General features: G+C 42.7%; 1 protein-coding gene across 1 annotated transcript in view; it reads left to right on the top strand.

The window, feature by feature from the left end:
• CYRIA (CYFIP related Rac1 interactor A) overlaps positions 1 to 12,652 on the top strand; it is an 82,608-nt gene that overhangs the window by 58,334 nt on the left and 11,622 nt on the right. Inside the window, 4 exon segments of the mRNA XM_081189220.1 lie at positions 4,698 to 4,777; positions 4,956 to 4,967; positions 4,970 to 5,035; positions 12,032 to 12,153. Coding sequence (XP_081045346.1) covers positions 4,708 to 4,777; positions 4,956 to 4,967; positions 4,970 to 5,035; positions 12,032 to 12,153 — 270 coding nt within the window. The 5' untranslated portion in view covers positions 4,698 to 4,707.

The following is a 12,652-nucleotide window of genomic DNA, read 5'->3' as shown; positions in this document are numbered from 1 at the left end:
TTTGCTCACATCGCTGAACAATGTCTGTTTTCTTTGCATAATAGATCACTTTAGTCACGTGCACCTAGTATTATGAAAGGAGCAAATGATATTTGCCATAAAGGGTGTCTCTGTGTGTGATTAATCATCCTGTGGATTTGTCATGGCTTAAAACGAGCAGCTTTTGGACAAACTGGATCTTGAATGTATAAGTGGGACTTTGTATAAACTTAATTGTCTTAACAAGATGTTACTGTATGGGTTTTAGTGCTGGGTCGAGATTAGTTTCTACTTGCTTACTGTTAAATGCGCCACTTTTTAAAATTTTAAAAAGCCCACTATTTACGTTTTACAGTTTTTTTAAAACTTGGAATGTGTGTTTGCTTGTATTTGAGAGCATTTTTTTGTTTTTTATCAGCCGCTGGCCTTTTTTTATTGCAGACTAGCCATTATGTTCACTTTTCTGGGCAATAGGCCCTTGTTCTAAGGCACAATAAGAGTTTTTGCCCTGTAAATTGATTGAGCAGAACTGGCTGATCTTAAGCCTTTCTGTAGTTAAACCCGATTGATGTCTTGCCCAAGTATTTCTACTGTTTCAGCCGGGACATAATGCAGAGGTGATACTTTTTGCTCATTAATATGCGCAAAATGCTGTTATGTGATCTGTTCACTATATAAAAAAAAGTACGTGTGGTTTGGATGGCCAGTGGAGATGACATTTAAACAGAGTGAACGAAAATGTCAGGGGTATTCAGGATGTCCTAGGAGCCCATGGAAGATGGAGGAATTACATGGAGCTTCCTTGGGCCACTTCCGTTTTGGAAGCGCTGTACACAGAACAGGGCTATTCCAGTCCTCACAGCGAATGGAACAATCTATATGCATGTGGAATCTGGGAAGGGAAGTCTTGGAAGATCTGTCCTTTAAAATTAGTCTGTGGGCCTAAGTAGACGAGACATGAAATACCTAATCAGGAGACCTCTGCATTTTCACTTCCAAATGAACAAGATGCAGGTGGGGAAACCCAAAAGCAGGGCTCAATCACAGGAGTGCTGCCCCCAGCCCCCCCCCTTAGAATTGTAGAGTTGGAAGGCACCCAGAGGACCATCTCTAGTCCAATGCAGGGATATGCAGCTGTCCCCTATGGGGATCGAACCTGCAACCTTGGCGTTATCAGCGCCCTGCTCTAACCAACTGAGCTATATAGGTGGGGCTAAAGAGATGGAATTCAAGGTATATGCCCCTGAATACCAATTGGCAGTAGGGGAAGGCTGTTGCTTTTGTGCCCCAGCAATAGGTTTCCCGGAGGCCTTAAACTGGACTGGACATAGTTGCAAACAGAATGCTGGACCAGACGGACCCTTTGGTGTTATGTTCTGATGGGTGCAGTTCATCTGCTCTAATATTCATTGTGGTTCAGGCTAACCATGATTTTCCTTAATCTGCAACCACGGCTGAACAACAACGTCCCTTATGAAAACCTGGTTAAACTTGATGGGGGCTAAACAGCAAGGAAGGGAGAACTTGTTCCCAGTAGGCAGGGGTTGAGGTAAGAGAGCCCACATTCACAAGGCAGGATCCCAGTTTGCAAACTTACCAAGTACAGGCAGAACTGCAAAAGGTCACATAGTGGAGCACTGAAAGATATATGCAGAGTATATATGGATGTACAGTCGTACCTTGGTTTTCGAGCAGCTTAGTTCTTGAACGTTTTGGCTTCTGAACGCCACAAACCCGGAAGTGACTGTTCCGGTTTGCAAACTAATTTTGGAAGCCGAACGTCCAACCGGGCTTCTGTGGCTTCCAATTGGCTGCAAGAACTTCCTGCAGCCAATTAGAAGCCGCGCTTTGGTTTCCGAATGTTTTGAAAGTTGGACGGACTTCTGGAACGGATTCCGTTTGACTTCCAAGGTACGGCTGTATATTGTGATGGGGGAAATATGGAAAACAGGTTCTATCAAAACCCGGCTGAACAATCAGCCCAACCGCTCTCTGAAATCTCTTTGTTAAGAAAGGGAGCTCTGAATCCCTGAGTCATAAAGCTATGTTGCTGCGTTAAATGCTAAAGAAAATAAATTGGGCACGACACACAGATTTAGAGGATGGGGGCGAGGAATGTATGTTCCCAGTGGAAGCACAAGGATCTGTCTCATACATTTTGCAGAAACACTGTTCCCTACGGATCCACCTTCTGGGGAGGCTGCCTTGGGCTGTTAGCAGATTTCCGAGAAAACATCAAATCTGGCATAAACATTGGCACATTTCTTCTTCTTTCTTCAAAATGTAAAAATAAATGCTTTGGGGGGGGCAGAGGTTGCTGAGAAATGTAGGGAACTAGAAGTGTGAGGCAACCCCATTTCCTGTTCCTGTATTCCTTAAGTACTCAAGAGCAACTTGAGGCCCTTTTGCACATTAGGTAAAGGTAAAGGAGCCCCTGACCATTAGGTCCATTCGTGACCGACTCTGTGGTTGCGGTGCTCATCTCGCTTTACTGGCCGAGGGAGCCGGCGTTCAGCTTCCGGGTCATGTGGCCAGCATGACTAAGCCGCTTCTGACGAACCAGAGCAGCGCACGGAAACGCCATTTACCTTCCCGCCAGAGGTAGTATTTATCTACGTGTACTTTGACGTGCTTTCGAACTGCTAGGTTGGCAGGAGCAGGGACTGAGCAACAGGAGCTCACCCCACCGCGGGGATTCAAACTGCCGACCTTCTGATCGGCAAGCCCTAGGCTCTGTGGTTTAACCCACAGCACCACCCGCACCCCCCTTTTGCGTATTACAATGCAGTAAATCCACTGTTTGCTATCAAGCACACACTTGAAAGAGAACTACAGCTTTTCCCTGTGGTACAAGTTTTGTTTGAAACATGGGCCATTCAGCTCTGATGCATTTGTCATGTTCGGTGTAGAGAACAGGAATCCCTGCAGGTATATGAATCCCCAAACTTGGGTCTCCGGTTGTTTTTGAACTACAGTTCCCAACATCCCTGACCACTGGTCCTGCTCTCTTGGGATGGTGGGAGTTGTAGTTCAAAAACAGCTGGAGACCCAAGTTTGGGAAACGCTGATTTATGGGATCAGCTTGCTTGCCTTTTCTAATTTTATACCTTGAGAGTAACTAGGGTGGTTTGGAACTAAAATACATTTCGAGATTGTAATCTGATTTCATTTTTATGATGAGGTAAGTGTTTTTTTTTTAACTGAAGTCGGAAGCATGTAATCCCTCATTACATTATAATATGAGAGTAATTGTCCTTCAGAATTATTTAGCATGAATGTTGTGTTCTGTGTACTCACCCTTATGCATGACAAGGTTGGTGATAGTGGAATACTATTGATGGTATTGAAAATATATATATATATATATTTACTGGACCAGGTATAGTTGTGTTTTTAAGGTTAATTTTTTATCCTGATTTATTTTAACCTAGTTGCAACGTATTGCAAACTTCGATTTGAGAAGCAGATGTGATCCTGTTGCCTCCCAACCCTTTACTTTCATATAAACCGGTTATGCTTTCCTAAAGTGATGGTGGTCTTGCATGTTTTAATACATTGTATGCAAAATGTCACTAACTGAAAGGGTTTGACATACCTGCTGTTAGAGAGGGAATATGCGGTACGTCCAGCAAGGTTTTCAGGTGCTAGTTTTAAGCCGTGCTGGACTAAAAACACATTGAAAGTGGTAAATTGGTTTTTAAGAAGACTCAGTAAGGCGCTGGACCAGATGCTAAATTCACGCACAGGTTTGGTCAAGCCTCTTATCATTCACTGCCCTTTGTTTATAATGTGCTCCATTGAATTCTTCTTGGCCATTATTTCATTACTGAAATCTGATTATTTAGGAGGCCATATAACAAATTCTTACATGTAAATTAATTCTCAGTTAAATCAGCTGGACAGATAAGAATCATCATCTTATCATTTTTATTATTTATACCCTGCCCATGTGGATACTCACACAGAAATAATTTTACTAGATCGACTGCCCGGTATTTAATGTAAGCCATTTACGACATACCAGTAGCCTGAAAGGGGCAAAAAACTCCCAACAAGCCAGCCAACTCTCTTTGGTTGTAAATAAGCTATTGATTATTTGCACTCCCAAGTAATCAAAAGTGAATTTAGAAATAAGGCAAACTGTTTTGTGTCACCGAATAGAAAGGTGGTTAAGAAAGAAACAAAACTCTGCTTGAATATATTTTGTATAGACAAATTGGAACAGTTTTACAGTTCTGCTTTTCTTGGATGAAATGCAACACAGTAACACTGAAACAAAAAACAAAAAGGGAGGAAAATATGTCATAATGTTGTATGTACATTTTTCATTCACACCTCTGATCAATCACACTTTCCAGGTTTTCTCACTGCACTAAAAACCTGCAAAAGCTTTCTGACCAGAGACAATGCAAGTCTGCCTCTATTGCCCCACTTCAAACTCACGAAAATACTATCCGTCCTCAATCTCAGCAACGAAGGTTGATTTTGGCATCTCTTTTTGTATATTTGGGTTCTCTCTGTTTGGCTGCTGGTTGCTGTGTGAACTGCTCCCAATGAGTCTTCACCTTTGGCGCTTACTTTCAATGTAGCATTAGAAAACAGACTGTGTTTTCATTGTTTCGATTTGAAATAAGAATAGCAGAGCATGTCAAACCCTTACTTTTTCAACATTCTAATTTTGCATATATAACTCTTTATGATTTTGTTGCATTCACTAGGTTTGCTGGGATGGGTAATCTTCTTAAAGTCCTTACCAGGGAAATTGAAAACTACCCACATTTTTTCCTGGATTTTGAAAGTAAGTTCAAGATTGGAACATCCTTTCCCCCTGACTTAGGAACTGGTTGAGAAGGAATGTTTAAGCCTGATTTGCTTTGACAGATAAACATGTTCAAGCAGTGCAAATGATCTGACTCGATGCTTTCAAGATTTGTTCTCTGAGCCACTTTCCTGTTCCTTTTTTCTCTATTTTTCAGGAACCAAATGGGAAATCTTTTAAAAGTTCTCACTTGCACAGACTTTGATCAAGGGCCAAATTTTTTCCTTGACTTTGAAAGTGAGCAAAACTCCTTGCCTGGCTTGCATTCTTTTCTCCTTCTTATATATAAAATCCTAATCAATTGCATGTATTAATCTACCATACAACTAGTACAGTGTATGGCACTTATACTTTTCCTGCTTCATTCTGAAAATCAGATGCTCGGTTCAACCAAAACACCAACAATATATTTTTTTGCAAATGTTAGCATTGCTCGGCTAAAAGAACTGCCATGCATTCTGTCAAACAGCCTCTGTCAAACAACCTTCATTTTAGAAGGTATTCTTATTTTTATTGACAAAGAACAGGGCCCGTTGAGAGAGGTTTTAGTGACTCTTAGCATGGCAGTGTTCAGACGTAAATTTCTTCCTTGAGTTATACTTATGGAGAGTGCAGGAGTGAGCCTCAAGGTTGCATGCTTTGTACAAGTTGGTCATTATAAGTGGCTTGTGCTGTATTCAAAGAAACTTGCAAGCAATCCCCCCCCCCTGCCCTTTACACTTTATTAAAATGTGTAGGAGCATAGCACTGTGAAACTCTTAAAATCCTGCCGGGCAGAAAAGTGTCTCAGTATTGCATATGGGAGTAAACACCTCTTTTTCCCTATACAGCGGTACCTTGGCTCTCAAACTTAATCCGTTCCAGAAGTCTGTTCCAAAACCAAAGCGTTCCAAAACCAAGGTGTGCTTTCCCATAGAAAGTAATGCAAAATGGATTAATCCATTCCAGACTTTTAAAAACAACCCCTAAAACAGCAATTGAACATGAATTTTACTATCTAACGAGACCATTGATCCATGAAATGAAAGCAATAAACAATGTACTGCAGCCACACAATCAATCAACCAGTAGCTGAACTGGGTTCCACACAGCCACACACACAAAAAAGAGCCGCGAAAATGAAAAGCAAAATAAATAGCAAAAACAGACAGACCTCAGTGTGACACTCAGTAAGGAAGTGTGGCACTCAAATAGGAAGCATAACACTCAAAACAGAGCACGTTCGGCTTCCAAAAAAACGTTCGCAAACCAGAACACTTCTGGGTTTGCAGTGTTTGGATTCCAAATTGTTTGAGTACCAAGGCATTTGAGAACCAAGGTATCACTGTTTGTTTCCAAAGAGCATGAGCAAATTTAAAGTTTTCTGATACGTACCCATTGACCCTTCAGCACTTTCTGAAGGACTTAAAACATTTTGAATATATCTGTACTCTAAAGGAAAGCACTAATTCATAGTGAATACGACACTTTTCTTGCCTTTGTTCTGTGTGGAATTGCCTTTGTTCACTGTTGAATTAATGTGATTACCTCCATTAATTGCAGAAACAAAATATGGCAATTGAAGTAAACGCTCAATTGCATTCCCCTTAGCCTTGGATCTATCATCTGGTGAAATGTAATCTACTTCACACATTAATTTTCTAACCACATCTTACAGCTAATATAATCCTTCTGCTTACAGGCTAAATGCATGTCGTCTGAGTGTTTCTTTGAAAAGTGATCAGAAAATGCATTAAAACTCCCTTCATCCACTAAAGATACATTTCTGCTCTGCTTGCTTCATAATAGCACTTTAAACACGGACAAGACAGGTGTATGTTGTTGTTCGGCACAGCTTGCTGTGTTTCATAACTAATACGCCATGGGGAAAACTTTCCGAAAGCCACAGTGTCAGTTTCAACCCAGTCCCCCTACTTCCTTTTATAAGTCTTTCTTAATATCTGTATTTTCTCAAAGCTACCTGATAATTATGCATAAGAATACCTGCACTAGATTCCAGGTATTTAGCTCAACATTCAGGGCCTTTCTGTGTCAGCCAGGTTTGTTGCTGAATGTCTTAACTTCATTGCAAAAAAAAAAGTGGGGTAGCTGTCAAGAAATTGAAGAGGTAGAATCGTAGAATTGTAAAATTGGAAGGGACCTGAGGATCATTTGGCCCAACCCCTTGCAGTGCAGGAAAATGCAGCTGACCCATATGGGAATCGAACCTGCAACCAGAATCGCAGGCAAGAAAAATGGCCCAGTAAGCAAAAACTGCATTTCCCTGAAGTTCATGGACAACATGCATCAAGTTACAGATAGGTAGCCGTGTTGGTCTGCCATAGTCAAAATAAAAATAAAAATCCTTCCTGTAGCACCTTAAAGACCAACTAAGTTAGTTCTTGGTATAAGCTTTCGTGTGCATGCACGTATCTGAAGAAGTGTGCATGCACACGAAAGCTTATACCAAGAACTAACTTAGTTGGTCTTTAAGGTGCTACAGGAAGGATTTTTATTTTTATTTTAACATGCATCAAGAGGGAGTCATTATGGAAATAGGCATTTCCTGATGTTGGGCAATCTATGCCACATTCTAGAATGATGTTGTGTTTGAAAGGTGCGTGAGAGACTTTGGTTGCATCGCTCAAGAGCACAACCCTTTTTCTGTACATTGTTGAAGAGCACCATTTCTCAAACCGACAAACTGGTCCTGCCCCGCAGTATAATTTTGTGACTAGCGGGCCCCAGTAACTTACAACGCTTTCAAGTGGGCCCTGGAGGTAGAAGGCTTGAGAAGTTCTGGTGAAGAGCATTTCACAAGGGACCGTACCTGCTGAGACAGGACAGCTATTGGCAGCAGAACTGTGAAATGTTGTATATTAGCATTTATGTTGAGGGGCACCGTTCAAGTTGATAAGAAAATGGCAGGGTCCACAAAGGTGGCTGGGAGGTGAGGCAAAAGCATAACCTTAGAATGAGTTAATAGAATACTTCTGGTTGAAGGACTCTCTTCTCCCCAAAAAATACCCCACAACCATTGCTCCAAAGAGTCAGTAGGGAGAGATGAGGAGGAACTGGAGAGTTGCGTATTGAGCAAGAAGTTTTGCATCCCTGGAAACAAGTTGTAGAATGACTTCCAAGCGTGCAAGGCCTCGTATGGTGGAGTCCTCTCAAAGCAGGATCCCATCACAGAATGCGCATGAGAATAATAGAATTGTAGAGTTGCAAGGGAACAACACGAGGTCCGTCTCGCCCAACCCCACCCCCTCAATACAGGAATCTCAACACATCCAATTCGAAACCATTCCACATCCTGCTTAGCTTTGCAAATGTGCCCGCAGTTTTTATTGCCGCACCACTGGAATGAAGGGGATTTGTTTGAAAGCACCCTTCACATCAGAAACTCCTCCCCCATGTTGGAAAAATTACATAGGCAGTATTGAATGTGTAGCCTTGAGAGTTCAGACATTAGTCGTTCTGGGATTACTGTGCACTAAAGCTTTGCATTAATTCGATAGTGTTAAAGGCCTGTCAAACTTGATGTGTTGGTAGAGGGTTGCTGAATTTCCCACCAATCAAAAGAAGCGGAGCACCATGGTTCCTCCCACAAGGTGTTTTTCTCTCTAATGGCCGGCCCACTTGTTGTCAGGTTTTTCTCCCGCAGCAGCAATTCCCAAGCGCCGCACTCGAACTTTCCCTGCAGGGATGAGCGGCAGCTATATGATTTTATACGTGGGGGAGAGTGAAGGGATCCACTTTTGGACAGTGTTCGGGGGAAGCTAAGCACACTCCCCAGTCCCTGGTGATCCCAGCCATTGAGGTTCAAGCGGTGCCCTTCTGCATAAGTCAGCTGTGGCTTCTGTTTCTTGGCCACCTTCTCTGCCCAAACAGATGAGAGTAGCTTGACCATTTGTCTCATTGTGATAAATATCAGGGAGGATTTTACACACGTCACATGTGAATGTGTGGCAAGCAGAGGCTGTGCGTCTGAGCACTGGCTGCATATGGAATAGATAGATTTAAGAAACCACGTCATCCTGCCAGCCAAATCCTGATATCCAGGGTTGCTAAAATGAGGAGAGTTCAAAACCTTCGCTCAGTTTGGGTGCTGCAGGCCTGTCTTTCCCTGCCCACCCCCCACCTCTCTCAGGAAGGCTTTTCTTTGCACCTGCAGTGAATTTCACCACAATGCGTCTTATTAAAACTAAGGATCTCTCTAGGCTTTCTTTCTTTTTTTAAGGCCTTGTACCTGCCTAAATTAATAACCACTGAGCTGAATTTTGAACACTTCGGGCCATTTACAGCAGGCATTTTTCTCATAAAATGTGTCCTGCTAGATTTTACGGCTGCACTAGAAGCTTTTTATTTGATGTGTATGAAGCAAGAGGAATATCGTATGCAAGAGAAGCCCTTCTAGTCTACAATGTTAACAGGCCCTCTAATTCCTCATTTAGAGAACCCAGAGTGTAACAGAATGATGGGTGTTGTCAGGGAGTGCATGCTCAAAAATGCCTGATGTGGCCACTGCTTTCAGAGGACAACAATGCCGATCTCCTGACCTCCTGTTTAAAATGGAAGGGGGTACACAGACTGAGCATGGTGTGCACACACCCTCAAAACACCTGATGCCCGCACGCATTAACACACAGAGGAAAGGTGGCTGTCCTTTGTACAGCTGGTGGAACCAGCCAACATACTGAAATCCCCCAAACTTTGGTTTCCCTGCATAATAGGTGATAATATTCCACCCTTCCTCTCCTCATACAACATGCAGTTTCTAAGAATACTCCCACTTTTGTCCAGTTCTGTTTTAGCTTCAACAGAATGTTGCCTACAGATCTCTTCAGTTATTTGTTCTACTGACTTTTAATAATATGGTAGGCCTTCCTGTAGAGACTTAAAAAGTCAATGCAGCATTACACAGCAGCACACTCAGGACTTTGACCTCTTCCTAAACCTCTCTGGATGATGCATCTCTTGCTCAAAATAAATATATCTTGGAACAATTTAATAATCATAATAAAATTTATATTATTATTTATACTCCTCCCATCTGGCTGGGTTTTCCCAGCCACTCTGGGTGGCTTACAGCACATTAAAACATTAGACATTAAACATTTCCAGATACAGGGTTGCCTTCAGATGCCTTCTAAAAGTCAGATAGTTATTTATTTCCTTGACATCTGATGGGAGGGTGTTTCATAAGGAGGGCGCCACTACTGAGAAGGCCCCTCTGCCTGGTTCCTTGTAACCTCACTTCTCACAGTGAGGGAACTGCCAGAAGGCCCTTGGAGTTGGACCTCAGTGTCTGGGCAGAACGGTGGAGGTGGAGACTCTCCTTCAGGTATACTGGGCCAAGGCCGTTTAGGGCTTTAAAGGTCAGCACCAACACTTTGAATTGTGCTCTGAAATGTACTGGGAGCCAATGTAGGTCTCTCAGGACCAGTGTTATATGGTCTTGGCGGCCACTCCCGGTCACCAGTCTAGCTGATGCATTCTGGATTAGTTGCAGTTTCTGAGTCACCTTCAAAGGTAGCCCCACGTAGAGCGCATTGCAGTAGTCCAATGGCATGTAGGATAACCAGGACAGCATCATGGATTGGCATTGCCAGATACCTCCTGAGACATCTATTCCAGTTGGCCCCATGCTTCGCTGCCAATCCCTGGAACTTCCTGGCCCTTCAGGTCTTATCACAGAATCATAGAGTTGGAAGGGACCCTGTGGGTTATCTAGTCCAACCCCTGCAATGCAGAAACATGCAGCTGTCCCTTATGGGAATCGAACCTGCAACCCTGGCATTATCAGCACCACACTCTAACCAGCTGAGCTATCCAGCAGGACTTCCCGCTTTACTTTTTCTACCAGTTCACCTTCCCCCTTGAAGTGAGCGATCAGTAAGAGGAGTCAGGAGGAGCAACCTCTGCATACCTTTTTGTCTTCTTCTGGGGAGGGATGGATTAGGCCAGGCATAGGCAAACTAACCCCCCAGATGTTTTGGAACTACAACTCCCATCATCCCTAGCTAACAGGACCAGTGGTCAGGAATGATGGGAGTTGTAGTCCCAAAACATATGGAGGGCCGAGTTTGCCTATGCCTGGATTAGGCCCAGAGTGAAAGGCAAACAAATAGGAAATAGTAGGGGGGGGGAGAGAGGAGCTGGGCCCATGCAGGGAGAGGGAGCCCCTCTTATCCAAACCCAAGTGAACGATGCTCCGACAAACTTCCTAAGTGTGTCAGCATCAGTTACACTGAGTGTCATTTCAAAGGCTTTGAAACACGCTGTCATTTCTTCCCTCACTGGCTTGGAGATAACTGGACTAGACCGACTTAAAGTGATTTCAATATAATTCACTGAGAGACTAGCACACGACCCCCCTGAATCCATGAATATTTGTGGAATCGTTGGAATGGATCTGGGTCTAACATCTCCCCGAAGAAAGGCTTGGCAGCGATAAAACGCAGAATGTGTGTGCTTTTGTTAATTTGGACGCTTGTAAACAGAGTTTTGAAGAGGACCCAAGCAAAAGTGGCTGTAACGTTTAACTGAAACGATGAGTCCATCGGCAGGTCAAAGACAGAAGGGGTTTGAGTGTCCCTAGCAATGGTCCATCTTCCGCGATAACTTTTCCTGGTGATTCACATATAATTCTAAGATAGGCCAAGGGGGAAGAAACACAGAATTATGGTGTGTTTTAAAACTGGAAAAGAAGGGAAAGAGTCATGATCATTCATGGGTCTTAATATAGTAGGTGAGGATGAAAACAGCTTTTCATTCTGCCAAGCTATACTTCTGCATAGAGGACTAACTCTTTTACGGACTGCTGTCCTCATTTTTTTCTTACTCAGAAATTCCAGCTGGGGAGGATTGCAGCAAGATTATTTTTTTTCACAGGTTTTTTAAAAAATGTCTCCAACTCATCTTGTCTCAGTGAAGTCCGTGATACGTTTTGACATGGAATTTGCTGAAGTCAATATAGTTGGTTTGGGGGTTTGTTGTTTTATTTTAATGTAAGTACATTTTGCATGAGGCATTTTTGATGGTGGGTGGGGCGCAGCAGTTTTAATCCTAGTTACATTGGAGCTAAATACTAAGGCATAGATATGGAAATCAATGAAGCACCGCCTGAATTGTCTGCAACATAATAAAATATGGATCAAAGGGCTGTTGTACTGCAAACCACAGGAGTGCATATGCTAGCTCTATTTGCAGCCAACATTTCTTAAAATAATATTTGCTTTTTATCTCACCTAGATGCTCAGCCTTCAGATGGAGAGAGGGAAGTATGGAACCAAGTCAATGCTGTCTTACAGGATTCGGAGAGCATGCTTTCAGACCTGCAATCCTACAAAGGAGCTGGACAGGAAATTAGAGATGTGCGTTAAACCATACTATGGCACACACACACACCCCCAAAAAAAATCCGAGGAAGGAAAAATTAAACACTAGTCTGCAATATTTCTTTTCATACCCAAGCAAATACAGTCATACCTCTTGTTACGTTTGCTTCATGATATGTTTTTTCAGGTTGTGTCCCGCGGTGACCCGGAAGTACAGGAAAGTGTTACTTCCGGCTTTCGCCACTTGCGCATACGCAGACACGCAAAATGACATCATGCACATGCGCAGACGCGGGTTGTGTTCCTTTCAGGTTGCGAACAGGGCTCCTGAACGGTTTCCGTTCGCAACCAGAGATATCACTGTACATACAATATTTCTTTTTTTAAAAAAAAATGGTCATAATTATGTGAAATTAAAACTAAAAATGACAAGAATTTTCCTGTCTATTGAACAAATCTCTTCTGGAGACTAACGGTTACTGATGCAATCAGGCTACTGAACGAAGTCAAGAACCTCATTGAAACTTGTAGCAAC

Source organism: Podarcis bocagei (genome assembly GCF_964188305.1).
Source record: "Podarcis bocagei genome assembly, chromosome: 3".
Taxonomy (NCBI): domain Eukaryota; kingdom Metazoa; phylum Chordata; class Lepidosauria; order Squamata; family Lacertidae; genus Podarcis; species Podarcis bocagei.
Note: the sequence above shows the minus strand (reverse complement) of the source record. Positions and strands in the feature narration are given on the sequence as shown.